Source organism: Diadema setosum, chromosome 16 (assembly GCF_964275005.1).
Source record: "Diadema setosum chromosome 16, eeDiaSeto1, whole genome shotgun sequence".
NCBI lineage: Eukaryota > Metazoa > Echinodermata > Echinoidea > Diadematoida > Diadematidae > Diadema > Diadema setosum.
Window position 1 is genome coordinate 31,315,549 of NC_092700.1, and position 23,252 is coordinate 31,338,800.

The window sequence follows — 23,252 nt, forward strand, 5'->3', positions numbered from 1 at the left end:
CTCCCTCTAACGAGGTTTCCTTTTGTCGATATAAGCGGCTATATGTCGGCGTTTTAAGATATTCATCGTCAGGTAATTGGTCTCAATAGGACCAATCTCAACACTCCGGGGTAAGAAATACATTTCTTCATTGTTGAATCAAAGTAAGTATACCTTTATCTAATTAATCTTCTGTTTGATTGCAATATATAGATGAGAGCCACTGGGTAGGCATTCATGTTTTGTAAACTAGTGTACGTGAAACAGGAACGTGAAATTATTGAGAATTTGAGTGCTGATTGTGGGGGCGCTGTGGCATAGTGGATAAGACTCCCGACTCCTGATCGAAGGACCCGAGTTCGAATCCTGCCCAGTGCTCTACGTCCTTGGACAAGACGTTTTTACCCGCCATGTCCCTCTCGACCTAGGTGTATGAATGGGTACCTGGCAACGCCAGGGTAATAATAATGGCAGGGCCGTCTGGTAGAGCAGTGGCAACACTAAAGAGGCTGCCCTGGGTAAATAAGACATTATTATTATTATATTAGGTCCCCCACATTTCATGTTTGTAAAATTGTCTTCTCTTGTATTCTTTGTAATTACGACGCTATGTCCAGTCTTATGTTCAATCGGTTGTATAATGTTACTTGTGTTTGAGATGTGGAACAACAAAATCAAATCAAAATTATTCAAATCAAATATCATTATCATAAAGACACGCTTATATCTGGTGTAAAACGGTGTAAAGACTTTTTTTCTTTGCTTTACAAGCGTATCTTCTCGAATGTCTAATATCTTCAACTCTCTGTTGAGACGTGGTGGCTTCATTCCTGTCCTCTCCGCTAGGGAAAAAAAAAACACACGCACATGCAGTGTCCCACAGTATGAAACACTACGTGAAACACAATTTGAGCACATTGTAGTTACAGTGTGAAAAATCTTCACACTGTTAAATTCAAGTGTTTTAACATTTTGAACACATTGTGAATTATCTATTCATATTATGAAACAGAATATCGCTATGTGAGCACTGTGTGAAAACCTACACCACGGTGTGGAATCATCTTCACACAGTTAAATTTGAGCGTTTTTACGTAGCCGAAAATTTGAACACACTATGAACATATTGTGGGACACTGTTCTTTGCAGCAGGGCTTATTCGTTGTGTGTGTTTGATTTGCATTTGCCCTTTTGAAATTTGAAAATTAATTTCTGTTGATAATCCCTTTGAATCGACACGTAGAGAACCTATAGTCATGCTATGTGTTTATAGAGCCAACAGCTGGAACAATTGAATGTGTTTGGTAGGGGGAATGTATAAGATTTTTATTGTTTTAAGCACATTTTAGGAATGTGTGTGGTACTTTTTATCAACTTACTGGATGGTGGTTTGAGAGAAGTTAAAGCGTAGAACAGCTAAAAGACATCGCCGGAAGACATCCCTTTCTAACTGAGTTTGGTCATCTTATTTAAGGAAACTCAGTAATCTGAGTTTCAGTCTTTAAAAATGCTCCCCCGGTTGGTCAGGAAATCATTCACCTGGTATATACTGCATCCGTTGCTTATCAAAATTGAAGTTTTGACTTAAAAGTTACTTTTTCTGTACAATAGTTTAGTAGGGTGGCATGCTTAATTTCGTGATGCGGAATTCCTTCCAATTATGTTCAATAACTATATATCTTTTTGCTTGAAATTTCGTGCATTACACACTTCTTCCTCGTGATACAAAAAATAACTGTAGGCACCGCGCAATAATGCATACGTTTGTGATATAATTCCTGATTTATTTTGTGTTATGTTCTGGTGGAAATAAATGAATTGAATTGCATTGCATTGAATTGAATAATATGAATTTACAAACTAAGTTCTGTAACATTTCTACAACATTTTCTTTTCTAAGGACGAAGCTCTCGTCATCGTCGTCATCATGATCGACCTCGTGATCAACGCGTTGTCGGAAATCGGACGAACCGGCGTTCTACTTGGTGTTGTGTGTTGTCTCGGCCTGAGTTGGGTGCTGAGGAGTACCAAGGGCAGTGGACGCTACAATCTTCCACCAGGGCCTACCAGCCTCCCCTGGCCCCAGAACTACTTCTTTGCGTTCTCTAGTATCTTCAAGAATCCGATTTTAGTCATCTACGACCTCTCCAAGAGGTGAGAAAAATAACCCAGGGCACACCACCGTTCTTTTTTTTCTTCACATAAATTACTTTCACCCGGACTTCAATGTGTATAGCTATCTTCGATGATAGTGGCGTTCCAAGGGCCTCTTATTTTTGCCGACGGACCATGCCAATGGAATTGATTGATGATTAAAAATCGATTTGTACAAAAGCGCATAGACCTAACTACAACCGAGAAAACTGGATGTTATTCGCCTTTTAGAACACAGTGGACCCAATTCGTAGTGTCACATATGAGATAAAATATCGTCATTTTGATCTTCCGGGGTCCAAGAAGGCGAAAGGGAAAGTTGTGAGATCTCAAATATCTCGTCGTTCAGAGAACACTGCCAGTTCCTTGTAAAAAGCTGAAAAGGGCTTTCGCTGGAGCGACCCAACGTGTTTAAAGTAAGCGCATATCAAAGTTATAAAAAGTACAACTCCGTGTCATTGATGCCACACGGTCGAGTTGATGAATCATATAACACTGCAATCGTGAAATTGGTATAGGTTTTGTTTTCTGTGTGTGTGTGTGTGTGTTTGTTTGTTTTTCTCAAATTCCTCTGGGAGGTCCTGAAAAAGATAATTTTTTTTTTTTTCATAATTCACGCTGAAGTAAATGTAGTCCCCTCGCCCTTATAGACATGAAATAAAGCATATCCAGCATTAAAACAGGTGATTTTTTTTTTATTTATTTTTTCTTGCAGAGGGGTAAAACCCTTAACAACCATGTGTAATGAGATATTTACATGATTGCACGACACTTTCCCCAAAAATCAATTATAGTATATTCTCTATTTAATACGAAAAAAGTTCCATTTTATTTTCAGTTGGTCAGTAATGCCAATTACTCCGGAGCCATCTCAGAGACCATGCAATGCGATGTTGTGGTGAATACACTAAGTAATAAAGCATGCTGTCTTTCCCTTTCAGATTCAATTGTTATTGTTATACCATCACCACTGCTCTAGTTATCACATTTGTTATGACATTTCTTACCATTTATAGATATGGAGACGTAATGTACTTCACCTTGGGTGATAGAAAGTTGGTATTCCTGGCAACCCACGAACTGGTGAACGAAATTCTCGTTAAGAAAGCTGACGTCACAACGGGAAGGGAGCCGGATTCAGAATTCAAGGCATTTATTAAGTACAACGGTAAGAGATTGTCTGGCATTATAGTAGTTATTTTCCTTACCCAATTATCTGGGGCAAATTATTTGATGTATAGGGCCGCAATTTTTATCTCTTTCTCTTCTTTCTTTAAAACAATTAACAACAACAACAATTATCTGTGCGCGTTTCATGTTTATACTTACATAATGTCAACCTATCTGTATTTATCTATCTTCCTCTTTACTTTACCAATGTATTTTTCAGTCTCCCCGTCTCTCTTTTACATTTCAAATCATTTCCCCTCACCCCTTGTCTACTATCATCAAGATTCCGTTCTCATCAAGTGTTGAAAATCATTATGATATCAACAGTGCATGGTCTTGGGGTACTTTATCTTATTTGTTTGAACAAACGTAAGAGAAGAATCACCCCTGGCTCCCTTTGATTATGAAATGCACCTTGTTTGACTCTTCATATTTGAGATGGTACATTGTATTTTGTTCAAACAAAGATCAACACTGTTATATTGATCAACGTTTACGTCTCTGGCTTTGTTGTAGAATGTATATCTGTCTAGTCAGTATAACAGCAAGCTTCCGATCTCAGTATTCAGTGCGTTTATTTTTCTATCCATCTCTCAAACCGATTACTTGATCATCTCCTATGGGGCGCCAAGTGTCGCATGGTCTTTTTCGTAACGAAATCGGTCATAACGTCGATGAAATGTTCACTTCGTCGTTGTTCGTTACGAAATGAAGCGTTTTATCGCAAAACGAGCTAACTCCGTTCTTATTAAGTTGAGACCTTTGTGATCAAAGCTGCTAAAAACAAAAGAAATTAGTTTAAAAATACAGGATATTTTAAACATAACTTCTAGAATATTTTTGTTATGTAATCAGAGAGGTATTACTGAAAAGGTTTACCTTTGATCTATCTGATGAAAAAAATGGCGCTTAGCTCATTTTCCAATAAAACTCTTTCAAATGTTCATTTCGTTACGAAATAAAGTCATTTTGTAAAGAAGTGAACATTTCGTCCACAAAATGGCTACATTTTCTGGACGAAATGACGAAATGTTCATGCAACACTTGGCCCCCATATTCTCCTACACTTCTCAGGTGGGGTGGTCTTCTCGGAGGGCGCAGATTGGGTCGACCATCGGCGATTCGGTCTTAACGCTCTGCGTAATTTCGGCATGGGGAAAAGGAGCTTAGAAAGTCGCATCAATGAGGAAGCGCGAATGCTGACGGACGACTTTGCAAGCAAGGGTGGCGCCCCGCTAGACCCACATGCAAACTTCATGTGGGCCGTCTCAAATATCATATGTGCCATCACTTTTGGACACAGGTTTGAATATTCGGATCCAGTCTTCCAGAATATGACGAGATACCTGAACGACATATTTGCTGAGGAACCAACTATCATCAGGTATTTTCCTACTTTTATTCGCAACGGGAGGAGAAATAAACTGGTCGGCGTCAGAGAATTTTTGAATAAGGCAGTGAAGGAGCACGAGAAGACCTTTGATCCAAATGACATCAGAGACGTGATTGATATGTACATCAACCAAGTACGTGAGTTGGAAAAAACGGGTCAAAGGTCGGAGCTAAGTTTGGAGAAGGCGACGACCGTCGCTTTCGATTTTTTCGTCGGAGGGACGGAAACGACATCAACAATAATGGCGTGGGTGATACTTTTCATGGCTGCGTATCCTGATATTCAGAAAAAGGTGAGAATATAAGTACTAAAAACATACAATTTAAACTGTTGCCATTTTCCTGTCACCGGTCACTGATAACTGCTATTCATTATACAGAGTGTTAACAGCACTGAAAAACTCGAGTGTGCTTTTCAGCCAGACTAAAATGAATCTATAGTGGAAGATGCTTTCAAAATAGCATAGTGCTACGTAGGCAGAGATTGCTCGGGTCCTGGTTGATGCTTATTAACTTGGAATACCAACAGAAGAAAAGACAAACTTGTCAGCATCGCACTATTATGTGCATATCTCATTGTTTATTTATCTTAATGTCAAGGGTTATTGACCTTTAGATTCTTTACATTAAATTTGCCTAAACTTTCCAGAAATATTTCATTAAATTTTTGCACAGTCTCCTTGTTGAGGACAAAAAAAAAAAATTATCTCTGATGTTCATTTTGTGTTTAAAAAGAGGAAAATAATCGTCATCTAAACGGAACGGTTTCAGGTCGTTGCTGAAATTCAACGAGAGATCGGATTCGACTCAGTGCCGTCATACGAGCATCAGAAGGTAATGCCGTACACTCAGGCAGTCCTCACAGAAGCGCTGCGATTTCGGCCTATAGCTCCTATCGGTCTTCCACATCGAGCCACGGCTGATATTAAGATCAAGGACTACGACATTCCAAAGGGAACAAACATCGGGATGAACATCTTGTACATCCACCATGACCCCAAGGTTTGGGGCGACCCTGAAGTGTTTCGACCTGAGCGCTTCCTGTCCAAAGATGGGAAAAGCTTTGTGAAGCACGACGCGTTCATGCCCTTCGGCGCAGGTGAGCATGACCTTTGCCCGGTTGATCGTTTTTGAAACTTAAAGAGGAAAGCCATCTAAAAAAAAAAACAACAACAATGAACTTTATAAGAAATAAAGAAAAAAATCCGACAGAACGTTGCAAAAATGACAAAAATCGGACATTTATTTTTTCGGCAAACATTTATTGACCATTCCTTTTGAATATTCAAATAAGTGAGTTGATGATGTCATATTCTCACAATTTTTCATGTAGGTTCTATATGAAATGTAGGAAATTTCTCTTTTCCCAACATACGTAAAAGCATAGTCCCATATACCAAAGTATATCATAGTTAATATTGGTTCTCATCTATTCTGGGTGGTTATAAGGCCAGTTCTATACTTATACAGCTGAAATGAATTTTTTTTTTTTGTATTCTGTATACATTCTGTATATTCTGTATACATTTGGTATATGATACGAATAAGAAATTGTGATGGCATGTCATGGCTTTAATGCTACAAAATAGTTCTCAAATGTGAGTTTGGGATAGAAACAAACAAGGTAAAAATCAATGTTAAGTATTGTTGAATATACAAAACGTGAATAATTGTTATAACTGAATTGTTTCTGTAGAATAAACAGTCCAAAATTATGGTTTATTGAGGAAAATAGTGATATCTCCTTTATATTTTAGGGTTTGTTGGGTAATTTTTATATGGTAGGATGTTTCGTTATACAACTGACCTACACATATGCATCAAGTGTGATAAACAGCATTTTTTTAATTACTGCTCCCAAAGATCTGTGAAGTGTATTTAAATATACTGATAAAATGATTCCTAATACTTATCATTAATGATATCACTATCATCTTCATTGTTATCATCTTTAATATGTTGATATGTTATTGATTTTTTTTTTTCTTTGACAGGTCGTCGCAAGTGTCTTGGTGAGCAGCTGGCCAAGATGGAAATGTTTCTCTTCTTCACCAACATCATGCAGCGGTTCAAGGTGTCTCTTCCCCCGGGAGCCAAGGCTGACTTTAGCTACGGCCACCGATCCTTAAGTTTGCTCCCGAAGCCCTATAAGGTGATATGTCAGGAGCGCTAAGGAGCGGATGCTCCCCGTAGGGAACCAAAACTTATAGGCCCGAAGTCACGAAGGTACCGTGGTACAATCTTGTCCATGGTTTAAGACCATGGAGTGTCAAGTGTCGCATGGAATATTTCGTGACGAAAACAGTCATTTCAGCGACGAAATGATTATTTTGTAACGAAATGACTGATTTCGAAACGAATATTCCGTGCGTGTGACACTTGGCGCCCCATGGTCTTTGTCCATGGTTTAAACCATGGACAAGATTGTAACATAGCACCTTCGTGAATTCGGGCCATAACGGCGGACAACAGCAACAAGGAGGTCACAAGAAATACAATTCACAAGGGGAAAAAAAGAAATAAGAGTGCCTATTATTGCTTTGATTTTGTGTTCAACCAAGGAGGTATGAGCTCCTTGGTTCAACATAACGTCAGTTTTGGTTTCCATGTAATAGCCAGAGGGTCACTTTCTTCTTTCTCAGTTGTAAAGATGTTACGGTTATGAAATACATTGTGGACATTGTGTCTTTATTGGAGGGATTAAAAGTTTGTGTCATTAGATGTGATGTACGTGTATGATTCATTTTGAATCGATTTGATTTGATGTGATTTAGTCACAAAATGCATATAGAGCTGTACATACTTATACACAAATATATAAATAGTTTGAACATGGAATAGGCCTGTATCAGATACATTTTGTGTGGATTGCCATAAAATATTTAAAGCTTGACTAGGACGTCAAGCATACAACTGTCATGACTTACGCACAATTATGGACAGAAACGTTACACAAAATATATTATTCACGCTCAGTAGTTTTTATAGCTAGGGATATAATCACTTCTCAGAGGAATAATCGTGTATATATACTGTAAAACCAGAAATATTCCGCTGCATTTTAATTTTGCAAAATTAAAATGTACGCGATACTTCTCGTCCACACCAAATGCATTAAATGCCAGTGACAATAATGCCGCGAAAAAGACCGTGGGCTCCAGTTCACGCAATTTTGATGCCGCCAAAATACTTTGCTTTACAGTACTCGTAAAATGGGTCATATACATGCGATGTTATATTTTTTTTATGGAACGGTATTGCCATAAAACTGTCATGTGACGTAATAAACATTATCATAGCTTAAATATGGACAATGACTAATGCTTTGATGGGCTGAATTGAAAGTCCATGAGATTCAGAATGCCACGTTACTATTCTTTTGTTTCAATTCAATTCAATTCAATTCAAAATGATTTTATTTCCATATAAAGTAATACTAAGTGATATAAATAATGCTGACATGAGTTCATAATATTCAAAGGAACTTTGAATCACGTAAGTTTTAACAAAACATGAATACAATTATCATAATGACATCAACTCTGGTTTGGATAAATAAACAAGTAAGCAAAACAATCTTAGTTTATAACTCTGCATGGAAAAGAGGAATTCACAAGAAAAGCGTGAACTTGTTTAATAGACAACAGGCAGTGAAATGTAAAGCGTTTGTTTTTCTCTCCTTTTTTGTCTACCTGTATAAAACATAATTTGCATCATACCCATTGATAAATTTTGTTAAAAGTGACAAGATTGTTGATTTAATCAAGAATTGATACTGTTTCACAGGATTCTGTACATTGTAATCAATCCTCTTGTTAATCATATAACATTGAAATCATGGAGGTGGTTGTGGTATTATATTACATTGGTTTTCTTCTGGAAAAGATGTACATGTAGTGAGTATCTGTCTGGTTTTCTTTTTCATGCTTGCTGTATTTTTAGGGAAAATAAGTTCGTCTTGAACATGTTGAATAGAGACATTTCCTAATCTGAATTCAATAGCTTGATTCTTTTTTTTTCCGGCAAGACATTAAATTCTTTTAGTCGGATGTGAGGGGCATTACACATATTATCTATGTCGTTAACGAATTGTAGAGTTAGTGTTGATGAATTCCAGCGCTCTCGCAATGTGAATGTGATGTCTAAATAGAAATAAAAGAAGAATTGAAGACTCGCATTTCCAGATAAACCCCCATTTATGTCGCACTCGTTGCTCACACTCGCCAAATCTTTAGTTTATGATATATATATATATATATATATATATATATATATATATATGTGTGTGTGTGTGTGTGTGTGTGTGTGTGTGTGTGTGTGTGTGGTCTTACATTCATCACATGTTTCGACAAATTAAAAATCACACACAGGTGTCCGACATTGACTGGAAAAATGTAATTACAACTATATAGAATTAATTAAAGGGAAGGTACAGTTTTGGTGGAGATGAGAATTGGGTTTTTAACTTTTTGCGAGATACCAAGAAAACACTTAGGAAATAGTACAGAGCATACCATTTTAAGAGGAATTCAAAGTTAATTTGATGAAAATCGGGTTTGGAATGACTGAAACATCCAAAAATAAATTAAAACAAAGCGATCATAATAAAGTGTGGGTCCCACACTTATTAGAATCGCTCTGTTTTGGATATCTCAGCCATTTCAAAACCAATTTTCATCAAATAAACGTTGAATTCCTCATGGAATTACATGCTCTTTAATATTTCATAAGAGGTTTCTCATTACCTCACCAAAAAATGTTAGAAACCTGAAATTAGGTCTCAACCAAAACTGTACAATCCCTTTAAGGTAATTTATATCTTTATTTGTGTCTTTATATTTATGTTATTGCTGTGTAATAGAAAATCGGACCATCGGTTCAGATGTTATGAACTTTTAGAATTTTGAATAAAGCTTTGTGCCGTCATCCCTATCGTTATGTATCATGTGTCTAGAACATCTGACTTCCTTTTTATATATACCTCCGCTAGAAGGAGAAACCTGCAGCCGCGGGGCGGGGGGGGGGGGGGATTATTTTTTCGGTTCCGTATGTTTGTCTGTCCGCCAGTCTATCTGTCTGTTTGTCTGTCTGTCTGTTTGTGTACAAAATAGCTCGAGAACAGAACGAATGGATTTTTACCGAACATGCAGAGTGTGTTCATAATGAAGTAATAATAATAATAATAATAATAATAATAATAATAATAATAATAAGGTCTTATTTACCCAGGGTAGCCTCTTCAGTGTTGCCACTGCTCTACCAGAGGGCCCTGCTATTATTATTACCCTAGCGTTGCCAGGTACCCATTTATACACCTGGGTCGAGAGGGACATTGTGGGTAAAAACATCTTGTCCAAGGATGTAAGCACTGGGCGGGATTCGAACTCGCGGTCCTCCGTTCGGGAGTCGGGAGTCTTATCCACTATGCCACAGCGCCCCCACAAGAGTCAATTAAATTAGGTGTCACGAGGACGCAAGGGCAAAAATCAAACTTCATTAGGGGTCATACCAGGACATAGGGCCGAATGCATAAAACAAGCAATTGCTTGTAAGCAATTAAGCAATTGCTTCAAGCAAAAACACAAGCTCGTCTATTAAAAGGTCTATCTCCAGCAATTGCTTAAATCCATACTATGCATAACATTTTGCTTGTGCTTATACCTTTTGCTTGTCCCGCACCAGCAATTGCTTGCGTTTTCAACAAAAGGGACGCCACGCCTGTGCGAACACAAGAACAAAAGCGAGTGTGACAGCATGTATTTGAAAGGGCGTGTGTGTACGAAAACATTTCCTGACATAGCAGAAGAGCTATGAAATGACACTCATAAATGCACACACAGACGCACACACACATCTATACGCACACCCACATCTATACGCACACACATACTGGCTGCTTCCCATCACTGCTTATAGGGTAGCCCGGATCTGCTAGATCGCACGTGGAGAGAGGTTCCTTGCTCTCCACCGAAGTCAGACATCCTACCTGTTTTTCATCACATTGTGCGTGCTATAACCACTGGACATTCCCGTTGTTGAAACAAAAACGTTTCTTACAACACTTGGGAATAATTTCTGGTGAAATGATAGTTAAAAGGGAACGGCCCAGTTAAGCAAAAGCTCAAGCTCATTTTACAGAGCTTGGAAAATCGTAAAGCAATTGCTATCAAGAACAAGCAAAAGGTATGTTTTATGCATACGTTTTTAAGCAAATGCTTTGCTTGTGCTTGCTAGCAAAAGCTTCTGCTCGCAAGTAATTGCTCGTTTTTATACATACGGATTCGAGTAAAAGGATAGCACAAGCAATTGCTAACGTTTATGCATCCGGCCCATAGAATAAGCTTCGTCTCCTAATAACCCAACACTGAATGATCAGATTTTTACCAAACTGTATACTACCTTATACCTTTAATTACGTTTTTGTAGATATACTGTGATGTATACTGCCTATGAAATCATGGCTGCTCTCCGGAGGTGTGCTCTCTCGGAGTGCTTTTCTAGTTTCCGTGTTTCTTTCCTTTTTCCTCCTTTTGATATTTCTAGCATTTATTCTTTCGTCCTGTCTTTGTCTGCTCTCCTTTTTTTCACGCATTCTTCACAGCCTTTTTCTTGCTATCACTTAGTCCACAGGATTAAATTCACAAAAGGACGTGTTACGTATAAGATCCATGAATAAAGGCCTTTCCTAAGTAATGCTGAAATAAGCCATGTACACAATCATGACGATGTTTATCTGGTAATGTCTTAGAATATTAAGAGTGCATTCTCATATTATCCTTGCACAGATTACACGAGGAGAAGTTATCGTAAAGTCAACGTCACGAGAAAACCGAACCTTCACTCAATGTCGTCAGTGGGCGTTTGTAAACATGTCGCAGAAAAAGGTTGCGTGACCCCTTTTTATGGTAACAAAAGGTCGCGCGACCTTTGCGCATTTCTCCATACAATAGCAATATACCATGTGGCTACAAGCTCTATAGTGCTACGAATTCAAATTCGCATAATATGGGCTAACGCGTTCATAAATGGAGCATTCAAATAAAAAAAATGCACGATGTCCATTAAAAATTCATAACTTATAATGCATTTTAAATTGAATTTTAAGGACGTCTACATCCGGATCACACATAATGACGCAAATAAGTATGTAAACTCTAATAAAAATCACAAGTCATTATGATGATTATAGTTGAAATTGATAGCTACGAGCATGATTTGATGATCTTATTAAATAAAGATGTAAATTTGAGATATATGTGATGACATGACGAAATGAGGATTTTATAATTTCTATTGAAGTTTACATAATGGCAATGATAAGCTAAAAAAAAAAATCTGGATGATCAAATAAACAAATATTGATCATGATGATGAATTTTAAGGTAAATATAAGAGTCACATTCAATGATCAAGTGGACATAATCTCTCTTGTATTATACATAAACGTGCCTTATGTGAAATTGAATGCTCAATTTTGAAAATCGTTAGCTAAAAACGAAATTGAAAATGCTTCTAAGTGCTTATAGAGTCCGTAGTACTGATTAAGTACACAAACTTGGAATCCATGCCAGATTAAGCTCGAAATTGAATACTTACATCAGAATATGAACTTGTGCCCCCTCATTTAATTGGGCGCTTAAAAAAAGAATTTGAAAGCACAGAAGTGAAATCATTTGACCAAAGTCACTTCACCGCTTTAAACATACGAATTTGAATGGAAATAAAATGAAAATGAAGGACAATTTTACGACATCGGACGGGAAAACGTAATAAAAGTGATTATGACTCTTCAGTCAAACTACTTGCAGTAGATGATTGGGAGGTCACGCGACCTTTTTTTTTTTTTTTTTTTCGGATGGAGGGATCAGACGGTTGACGAGACCTTTTTTTTTCTAGTTGCCTCAATTTCCGAGGGCATTTACCTAACCTGTCCCTGACAAACAAATGCTTTGTTCATCGTCATTTTCCTGGCCCAAACACCTTTCTATACACTTGACATCCGTTGTGTTTGAAGGTCTTGTGGATATATGGTTAAAAACAGTTGTGAAAAGGATTTGATTTGATAAAATTTATATATCGTTTGTCCATAGACGCGCAGCTCGACTAGATGAAGTTATGATTACCTGCAGGGCATAGTCCTATCCCTCATAAACTGGACGTCTTTTTATTGGTTGACTTTGAACACGTGGTTTCTTATCGCCCAGTGGGGGTTCTTATGCTTTCTCCAAACAGTGTTTTTCTGTTCTGGATATAAGCGGCTATAGTAGGCGTGTGAAGACATTCATCATCAGGTATTTGGCTCAAAACGACCAGTCTCCAGACTCCTTGAGAATTAGAAATTGCTTTCTTCATTGTTGAATCAAAGTAAGTATATCCATCCTACCTTTATCCAATTCGTATTCTCTTTGATTGCAATAATTAATATGTATATATAGATGAGAATGGGCTATACTGGCTAGGTATTGATGTTTTTAATCCAGGTGTGTGTAACGGGAACATGGAATTACTCAGCGCTTAAGTGCTAGTGAAGAAATGCTTACAGATGTAACGACTTTTTTTCTTTACTTTAAAAATCGAATAAGCATGTTTTTACTGGTGTTTTTTTGCTTTAGAAGCGTTTCTTCTCGAATGTCAAATTTCTTCAGGTCTCTGTCAAGACATAGACAATGTCTTTATTTTAGTTCTGATCCACTGTCCCATTTAAAACAGAGTCTAAGTTTGAAATTTATTTTCTCTTTTACAGTCCACTCGAATCGAAATGCAGACATATTGGCCAGTCAGAGAACCTATTCAACCCACATGCATTCGTGTAACAGCCGAATGTATTTTGATCGGGGAATGTATAAGATTCCTATTCTTTTTAAGAAGGTGTGTTTTAGGGGTTCTATAGATCTACTTGTTACCGGATGGTTGTGTGTTAATGAGAGAAGTCAGGGCGTAGAACAGTTACATTGCACGAAGACATCCCCTCCTATAATGTCATATTAAATTAATCTTTACGAAAAATACTTGCCCCCGTTGGTCGGGAAATGCTTAACTTGCTGACTTGGTTTACCGGATACATTGCTCACGAAAATTTAGGTTTTTGACTTATAGTTGTGATTATGCAGGTATGATGGTGTAGGAGGACGATATGCTCACTTTCGTGATGCAGAATCCCTCCCAATTATGTTCAATTATGTCTTTCTGCTTGAAATTTCGTGCATTACAAACTTCTGCCTGGTGTTATAAAAAATAACCAGGCACCTAGCAATAACATGATTTCACAAACTAAGTTCTATAAAATTTTCAAAATATTTTCCATTTCTTTTCAGACGCAGTTCTCGTCGTCGTTATCATCATGATCAACCTCGTGATCAACGCGTTGTCCGAAGTCGGGCAGACCGGTGTTCTACTTGGTGTTGTGTTTTGTCTCGGCCTGAGTTGGGTGCTGAGGCGTACCAAGGGCCGTAGACGCTACAATCTTCCACCAGGGCCTACCAGCCTCCCCTGGCCGCAGAACTACTTCTTTGCGTTCTCTAGTATCTTCAAGAATCCGATTTTAGTCATCTACGACCTCTCCAAAAGGTGAGAAGATAGCTCCCACCATCGTTCTTATCTTTCCTCCTTAACCATGTTCACCTTCACATAAGTTACATTCATGCGGACTTAATGTTGTAAGCTATCTTCGATGATAGTTGTGTTCGAAGGGCCTCTAATTCAAGGCGAGGGGCCATGCAAATGGCATTGATTGACATATCAATTTGTACGAAAGTGTATACGTCTAACTACCGCCCTCGAGATTGGGTGCGATCCTTCGTCTTTTAGAATACATTTGATACTTGGGCCCGAGTTAGTCGGGCAGCGTCATGATATCGTCATCACGATCTTTAGGGGTCCGAGAAGGCGAGAAGGAAAGTCTTGAGATGTCATCTCCCAACCTCGCCTTAAAAGGCGTGAAGTCGAGACATGAAATCTCGTGTTCTTGACACATCACGAAAGTGAGAAAGGGAGATGTGAAGATGCGATGCTATCTGCTAGCTTTCGTTTCCGGACTTGAAGCCGAAAAGAAGACGAATACTGGTCTTTTCAGAAAACACTGCCAGTTCCACTTAAAAAGCTGGGAAAAATGCTTCCACTGGATTGACCCATAATGTTTAAAATAAAGAACATGACAAAGTTATATGAAATACATCCGCGGTTTTGTGTTATTCTTTTAACACATTCAAGTTGATCAATTTATTTCACTGCACTCATGAAATATGCATGGTCTTGTTTTGTTTTCTTCTCAAACTCCGCAGAGAGGCTATGAAAGAAAGACACGGCTTTCAACTGAAAATCAATATATAAATGTCTTTCTTTTTCTTCAAAATTGTCGCTGACGCGATATTTCCTCTGTAAATTTGAAATAAAATCATATGAAGAATTAGAATAAGGTGATTTTTAAAAGGGCTAGTCTTTAACAACTATACATATGCTTACTAAGCTCATGACAAGATAGTGCTGACTTTTAATATCCAGATTGATTATTGCATAATCTTTATCTAATACGAACTAAGAGATGAGGGTCGGGTGGTTCGTTTTATTTTCAATTGTGAGAGCACTGATGTTTAAAATTTCGGACCCCTCTCAGAAAGTAAGCAATGGAAATGTTTAGGTGAGAACATGCTGCACTGCAAAGCATGTTATTTTTCCATTTCAAATTCAGTTGTTATTGCCAAACCGTCACATTTGTTATGACATTTCTTGCCATTTATAGATATGGAGACGTAATGTACTTCACCTTGGGTGACAGAAAGATGGTGTTCTTGGCAACCCACGAACTGGTGAACGAAATTCTCGTTAAGAAAGCTGACGTCACAACGGGAAGGGAGCCGGACCCAGAATTCAAGACATTTGTGAAATACAATGGTAAGAGATCGTGTGACATCACAGTAGTTATTTTCCTTACCCAATTATCTGTGTGCATTTCATGTCTATATATATTATGTCAGCCTATCTGTATGTATCCATCTTCCTCTTTACTTTACCAATATATTCTTTGTCAGTCTGTCCGTTTCTCTTTTACATTTCAACCGTTTCCCCCTCATCAGCACCACTTGTCTCTTTAACATCAGGTCTCCCCATCATCAAGTGCTGAAGATCACATGATATCAACAGGGCATAGTCTGCTTGCACTTAACTTTATTTGAACAAACGCAAGAGAAGAATCACCTTAGCTTAGCTCCCCTTGGATAATGAATAGCCCCATGTCTGCCTATTCATATTTGACATTCAAACCACAGTTAACATTGTCATGTGTATTTATCAGCGTTAACGTTTCTGGCTTTGTAGAGTGTTTGATTTGATTTTGATTTGATTTATCGGTATTATCCTGTATTATCATTGAATATGCACATAATTGTACATGTATATGTAATTATTGGTGCCATACGTATACATAAACATAAGTTGTCAACAAAGAATATTTTCTTCATTTCCTTTACAATGTACAGCAAAACGTATCAGCAATAAAAGGAAAAATACAGAAGGGCTACAGCTTAAGCGTGGCTTGAATTGCATGTAGCCCTTGTACCTAAGCATATCGAAAAAAAAAAAAATAGGAAGGAGGGATGACTTTCGTAGAGATAGGATAGAAGGGAGAAAAAAGGAAAGGATGTCTGTCTGTTTTCACTAAAAGTTTACAAAAAGTTAGATACTTTGATCACTGATCAGAAAGGCATGGCAAAATATTTTCTCACCGAGGTACAGGTGTGTATCTGTCCAGTTAGCTAGCTAGTTTCCGATCTATCAAATACGTTAATCTTACATCTACTAGTATGCATCTCTCCAACCGCCTGGTCAGAGGGGTCACAACCGGCGCACGCCCCCTCTTTTCGTTAAAAACAAAAGAAAAAAATGAAACCCGGAAGTGGCACCAGAATTATCAGTTGCGCCCCCACCCCCCCCCCCCTTCACAGAATTCCTCGATTCGCCCCTGCGATTGTTTGATTATCTCTCATACATTCTGTATTCTCTTACCACTCCTCAGGAGGGGTGGCCTTCTCGGAGGGCGCAGATTGGGTCGACCATCGGCGATTCGGTCTAAACGCTCTGCGCAATTTTGGCATGGGGAAGAGGAGCTTGGAAAGTCGCATCAACGAGGAAGCGCGCATGCTGACAAATGCCTTTGTAAGCAAGGGTGGTGCCCCGCTAGACCCACATTCCAACTTTATGTGGGCCGTCTCAAATATCATATGCACCATCACCTTTGGACACAGGTTTGAATATTCGGATCCACTATTCCAGAAACTCACGCAATACCTGAATGACATAACTGCCGAGGAAGGAACTCTAATCAGGTACTTTCCTACTTTTATTCGCAACGGAAGGAGAAATAAAATGGTCCGCGTCAGAGAATTTTTAGATAAGGCAGTGAAGGAGCACAAAAAGACCTTTGACCCAAATGACATCAGAGACGTCATCGATATGTACATCAACCAAGTGCACGAGTTGGAAAGAGCTGGTCAAAGGTCGGAGCTAAGTTTAGAGAAGGCGACAACCATCGCTTTTGATTTTTTCATTGGAGGGACCGAAACGACATCAACAGCAATGACGTGGGTGATTCTTTTCATGGCTGCGTATCCTGAAATCCAAGAAAAGGTGACCCACGAATTACTAAAAATACTCCTTTAAACTACTACCATGCTTCTGCCAATGGTAACAGCTATCTATCATGAAATATCATTAAAAAAACACCATGTAATCATGAAAATCGACCGTGTGCCGGACAGAAAAATAATATACGAATGGTTTTTCAAGAATTGCATAATGCTACGTAGGAGTAGCAGTTGTTTGGGCACTATTAGTTTTTGCTTATAAACGTGAAATAACACACAAAAAAGCTTTGTCAACATCGCCAACTATAAAGAGAGCACTATTGGCGCATATTCAGTTGCTAATCTTTCTTAATCAGAATTACTTTCATCTCTATAGATGGTATAACTTTAAAGTTTGCCTGAACTTTCCAGCAATATAAGCCATTTTTGGTTCAACCTCCAAGTTTCATGAACACGACAATAGACAAACCAACACGAGCGTATTTTGAGCTTTAAGTGATTACTTTCCAAACTTGACATAGAGCAAAATAATCGACATATAAATGGAACGTTTACAGGTTGTTGCTGAAATACAACGAGAGATCGGACTGGACACAGCGCCGTCATACGAGCATCAAAAGGCAATGCCTTACACCCAAGGGGTCCTCACAGAAGCGCTGCGATTTCGACCCATTGCTCCTATCGGTGTCCCGCATCGAGCCACGGCTGATATTAAGATCAAGGACTACGACATTCCAAAGGGAACAAACATCGGGATGAACATCTTGTACATCCATCATGACCCCAAGGTGTGGGGCGACCCGGAAGTGTTTCGACCTGACCGTTTCCTGTCCAAAGATGGGAAAAGTTTTGTGAAGCACGACGCGTTCATGCCCTTCGGCGCAGGTAAGGATGACCTTCATCGTGTAGATTGTTAGTGAGACAAATTTACTTGGAAGACACAAGCAGGTGCATTACATTTTTTGTCAACAATATGATTGTTAATAATTTCATAATAACATTATTGATATCAATTCATCTTTATTATCGTCGTTATAAAGATGTTTCTCATCATGATAATCATTATGATAGTTATTGATTTCTACTTTTTTTTTCTTTGATTGACAGGTCGTCGCAAATGTCTCGGTGAGCAGCTGGCCAAGATGGAAATGTTTCTCTTCTTCACCAACATCATGCAGCGGTTCAAGGTATCTCTTCCCCCGGGAGCCAAGGCTGACTTTAGCTACGGCCACCGATCCTTAAGTTTGCTCCCGAAGCCCTATAAGGTGATATGCCAGGAGCGCTAAGGAACGGATGCTCCCCGTAAGGAATCAAAACTTATAACGGCGGACAACAGCAACAAGATGGTTACCAGAAATACAATCCACAAGAAAGAAGAAATAAGAGTGCCTTATTGCTTTGAAATTGCGTTCAACATACCGTCAGTTTTGGTTTCCATGTAATAGTCAGAGTGTCACTTTCTCCTTTCTCATTGGTAAAGATGTTACGGTTATGAAATACATTATGGACATTGTGCCTTTATTGGAGGGATTAAAAGTTTGTGTCAATAGATGTACGTGTATGATTCATTTTGAATCGATTTGATCTGATGTGATTTAGTCACAAAATGCATATAGAGCTGTACATACATTATGCACAAATATATGAATAGTTTGAACATGGAATAGGCCTATATCAGATACATTTTGTGTGGATCGCCATAAGATATTTAAAACTTGACTAGGACGTCCAGCATACATGACTTACGCATAATTATGAACAGAAACGTTACACAAAATGTATTATTCACGCTCAGTAGGTTTTATAGTTAGGGATATAATCACTTCTCAGGGGAATACCCGTGTATATACAAATACCGTAAAACCAGAAATATTCCGCTGCATTTTAATTTCGCAAAATTAAAATGTACGCGATACTTCTCGTCTACACCAAATGCATTAAATGCCGGTGAAAATTGTATGCCGCAAGAATGACCGTCGGCCCTAATTCGACGCCAAAATGCCTTGCATTACAGTACTCATAAAATGGGTCATATACATGCGATGTTATATTTGTTTATGGATTAACGGAATTTCCATAAAACGGTAATGTGTCATATCATAGCTTAAATATGGACAATGACTAAAATTTAATGTTTTGATAGGCTCAATTGAAAGTCCATGAGATCCAGAATGCCACGTTACTATTCTCTTGTTTGATAGACAACAGACAGTGAAATGTAGAGCATTTGTTTTTCCTCCTTTTTTTGGTCTACCTGTATCATACGCGTTTATAAATTTTGCTAAAAGTGACAAGATGGTTGATTTAATCAATAATTGATTATGTTTCACAGGATTCTGTACGTTGTAATCAATCCACTTGCCAATTATGTAATATTGAAATCATGGAGGTGGTTGTTGTATTATATTGCATTGGTTTTCTCGTGGAAAAGATGTACATGGAGTGAGTATCTCTTTGGTTTTCTTTTTCATACTTGCTGTATTTTGAGGGAAAATATGTTCGTCTTGAACATGTTAAATAGAGACATTTGCTGATCTGAATTCCATAGCTTGATTCTTCTTTTTTTTTAGCAAAACATCAAATTCTTTTAGTCGGATGTGAGGGGCATTACACATATCTATGTCGTTAACGAATTGTAGAGTTTTTGTTGATGAATTCCAGCGCTCTCGCAATGTGAATGTGATGTCTAAATTGAAATAAAAGTAGAATTGAAGACTCGCATTTCCAGATAACCTCCATTTATGTCGCACTCGTTGCTCACACTCGCCAGATCTTGTGTATAGTTTATGATATATATATATATATATGGTGATATATATGGTGTTGATGAATTCCAGTGCTCTCGCAATGTGAATGTGATGTCTAAATAGAAATACAAGAAGAACTGAAGACTCGCATTTCCAGATAAGCCCCCATTTATGTCGCACTCGTTGCTCACACTCGCCAGATCTTTTGTATATTTTATGATATATATATATATATATATATATATATATATATATACATGTACATAATATTATATATATACATATATATATATATATATATGTGTGTGTGTGTGTGTGTGTGTGTGTGTGTGTGTGGTCTTATATTCATCACATGTCTCGACAAATTAAAAATCACACAGGTGTCCGACATTGACTGGAATAATGTAATTACAACTATAAAAAATCAATCAAAGTAATTAATATCTTTATTTGTGTGTTTATAATTTTGTTATTGGTGTGTAATAGAAAATCGGACCATCCGTTTAGAGGTTATGAACGTTTAGAATTTTGGATAAAGCTTTGTGCCGTCATCGCTGTCGTCATGTACCACGTGTCTAGAACATCTGACTTCCTTTTTATATATCTCCGATAGAAGGTGAAACCTGCAGCCGGGGGGGGGGGGGGGTAATTATTATTATTTTTTTTTTGGTTCCGTATGTTTGTCTGTCCGCCAGTCTATCTGTTTATTTGTCTGTCTGTCTGTTGGTGTACAAAATAACAGGAGAACAGAATGAACTGATTTTCACCGAACATGCAGAATGTGTTCATATTTGAAGTAATAAAGAGTCAATTAAATTAGGTGTCATGAGGATGCGAGGGCAAAAATCAAACTGCATTAGGGCGTCATACCAGGAAATAGAATAAGCTTCGTCTCATAGCAACCCAACACCGAATGATCAGATTTTTACCAAATGTATTGTATCTACCCTATCTGCCTTTATGTTTGTGTATATACTGTGATGTAGACTGCCTATGAAACAGGAAATCATGGCTGCTTTCAGGAGGTGTGTTCCCTCGGAGTGCTTTTCTAGTTTTTGTGTTCTTTCCTTTCTCTTCTTTTTGATATTTGTAGCATTTATTCTTTCGTTCTGTCTTTGCCTGCTTCCCTTTTTTTCACACATTCTTCACAGCCTTTTTCCTTTTTATCACTTAGTCCACAGGATTACATTCACTCAAGTAGGTTTTAAGGCATAAGCCCACGAAAAGACGTGTTACTTGTAAGGTCCATGAATAAAGACTTTTCCTAAGCAATGCTGAAATAAGCCATGTACACAATCATGACGATGTTTATCTGGAAATGTCTTAGAGTAAGAATATAATTATGTAAAGATTGCATTCTCATATGATTATCGTTGCATAGATTACACGAAGGACAGTTATCGTAAAGTCAACGTCAAGAGAAAACCGAACCTTCATTCAATGTCGTCAGTGGGAGTTTGTAAACATGTCACAGAAAAAGGTTGCGTGAACCCTTTTTATGGTAACAAAAGGTCGCGCGACCTCTGCGTTTTTCTCCATACAATATAGTAATACCATGTGGCTACAAGCTCCCTGGCATTGCTGTTTTTTTATGGTAAACTCTTCGTGTGTGTGTGTGTTTTTTTTTCAATTCCGATTCCCCCCGTCGCCAGCTCTTTCCAAGTATTCAAATTCGCTTATAGGCTAACACGTTCATAACAGGAGCATTCAAATCAGAAAGTCTATGGTCATTAAAAATGCATAACTTATATGCTGCATTTACAATTGAATTTTAAGGACGTCTGCATCCGGATCACATATGATGATGCAAATAAGTATGTAAACTCTAATAAAGATCACAATTCATTATGATGATTATAGTTGAAATTAAGATGTCCCTCGGATAGGACATAAAATGGAGGTCCCGTGTAAAAGAGAGTCACAACTCATGCATGTGAAAGATCCCGCTTCATTCATTCATCGCAAAGAGCAGAGTGTTTAACCCGGTGAAGGTCCCACCTCACATCCAACTGGACCCCATGAAAGACCAGCTTGGCATAGCTGAATATGGACTATCCAGCCATCTTCTTAGTCGGAAATGAACAAACCAACAAAAAAAAAAAAAACCAACAAACAATCATAAGCTACAAAATCTGGATGTTCAAATAAACAAATATTGATCGCGATGATGAATTTTAAGGTAAATATGAGAGTCTCATTCAATGATCAAGTGGACATAATCACTCTTGTATATTTATACATAAATGGATTATGGAATTGAATGCTCAATTTTGAAAATCGTTTGCTCAAAAACGAAATTGAAAATGCTTTCACGTGCTTATCGAGTCCATATTATAACTAATTGAATACATAAACTTGGAATCCATGCCCAATTAAGCTCGAAATTGAATGCTTACATCAGAATATCAACTTGCGCCCCTCATTTAATTGGGCGCTTAAAAAAAAAAAAAACGGGCGCTTAAAAAAAAAAACGAATTTGAAAGCACAGAAGTGAAATCGTTTGACCAAAGTCACTTCACCGCTTCAAACATACGAGTTTGAATGGAATGAAATGAAAATGAAGGACAATTTTACGACATTGGACAGTAAAACCTAATAAAAATGAAAATAACTTTTCAGTCCAACTACTTGCAGTATAGATGATTAGGAGGTCGCGCGACCTTTTTTCCGGGGGGGGGGGGGGACCAAATGGTTCGCGAGACTTTTTTTTTTTCATACTTGCCTCAGTTTTCGAGGGCATTTACCTACCTGTCTCTGACATACGAATGCTTTGTTCATCGTCATTTTCCTGGCCCAAACACCTGTCTAAACACTTTACATCCGTTGTCTTTGAAGTTCTTACTAAAATAGGGTCAAACACAGTTGTGGAAATGGTTTGATTTGATAAAAGAAATTCTATCCAGACGCTCAGTTATGATTATTTGCATGTATAGGGCATAGTCCTATCACTCGTAGACAGGTTGTCTTTCTAATGGTGGGCTTTGATCACGTGGTTTCTTATCGCCAAGCGGGGTTGCTAATTCTTCCTCGAACAATGTTTTTATTTTTGGGATATAAGTGGCTGTATGCAGTCTGGTGAAGTTATTCAGTATCAGATAGCTGGTCTCAATAAGACCAGTCTCAAGACTTCGGGGCAAGAATTGATTTCTTCATTGTAAAATCAAAGTAAGTATACCTCATCTAATTCCTCTCCTGTTTGATTGCAATGATATTTTATGTATAGATGAGAAAG

At 37.9% G+C, this 23,252-nt stretch overlaps 2 protein-coding genes across 2 annotated transcripts; both read left to right on the forward strand.

Annotated features, from left to right (window-relative positions):
- The first annotated feature begins 1,906 nt into the window (after positions 1-1,906).
- LOC140240070 (cytochrome P450 2J2-like) lies at positions 1,907-6,868 on the forward strand. Its single transcript, XM_072319879.1, has 5 exons — positions 1,907-2,133; positions 3,150-3,301; positions 4,378-4,988; positions 5,467-5,794; positions 6,690-6,868. The coding sequence occupies exons 1-5, from the start codon at positions 1,907-1,909 to the stop codon at positions 6,866-6,868; spliced, it is 1,497 nt and encodes a 498-aa protein (XP_072175980.1).
- Positions 6,869-12,988: 6,120 nt separating this feature from the next.
- Positions 12,989-18,559, forward strand: LOC140239821 (cytochrome P450 2J2-like). Its single transcript, XM_072319642.1, has 6 exons — positions 12,989-13,059; positions 14,010-14,262; positions 15,434-15,585; positions 16,706-17,316; positions 17,831-18,158; positions 18,381-18,559. Exons 2-6 carry the CDS (start codon positions 14,036-14,038, stop codon positions 18,557-18,559), a joined length of 1,497 nt encoding a protein of 498 aa, XP_072175743.1. The 5' UTR covers positions 12,989-13,059; positions 14,010-14,035.
- The last annotated feature ends 4,693 nt before the right edge of the window (positions 18,560-23,252 follow it).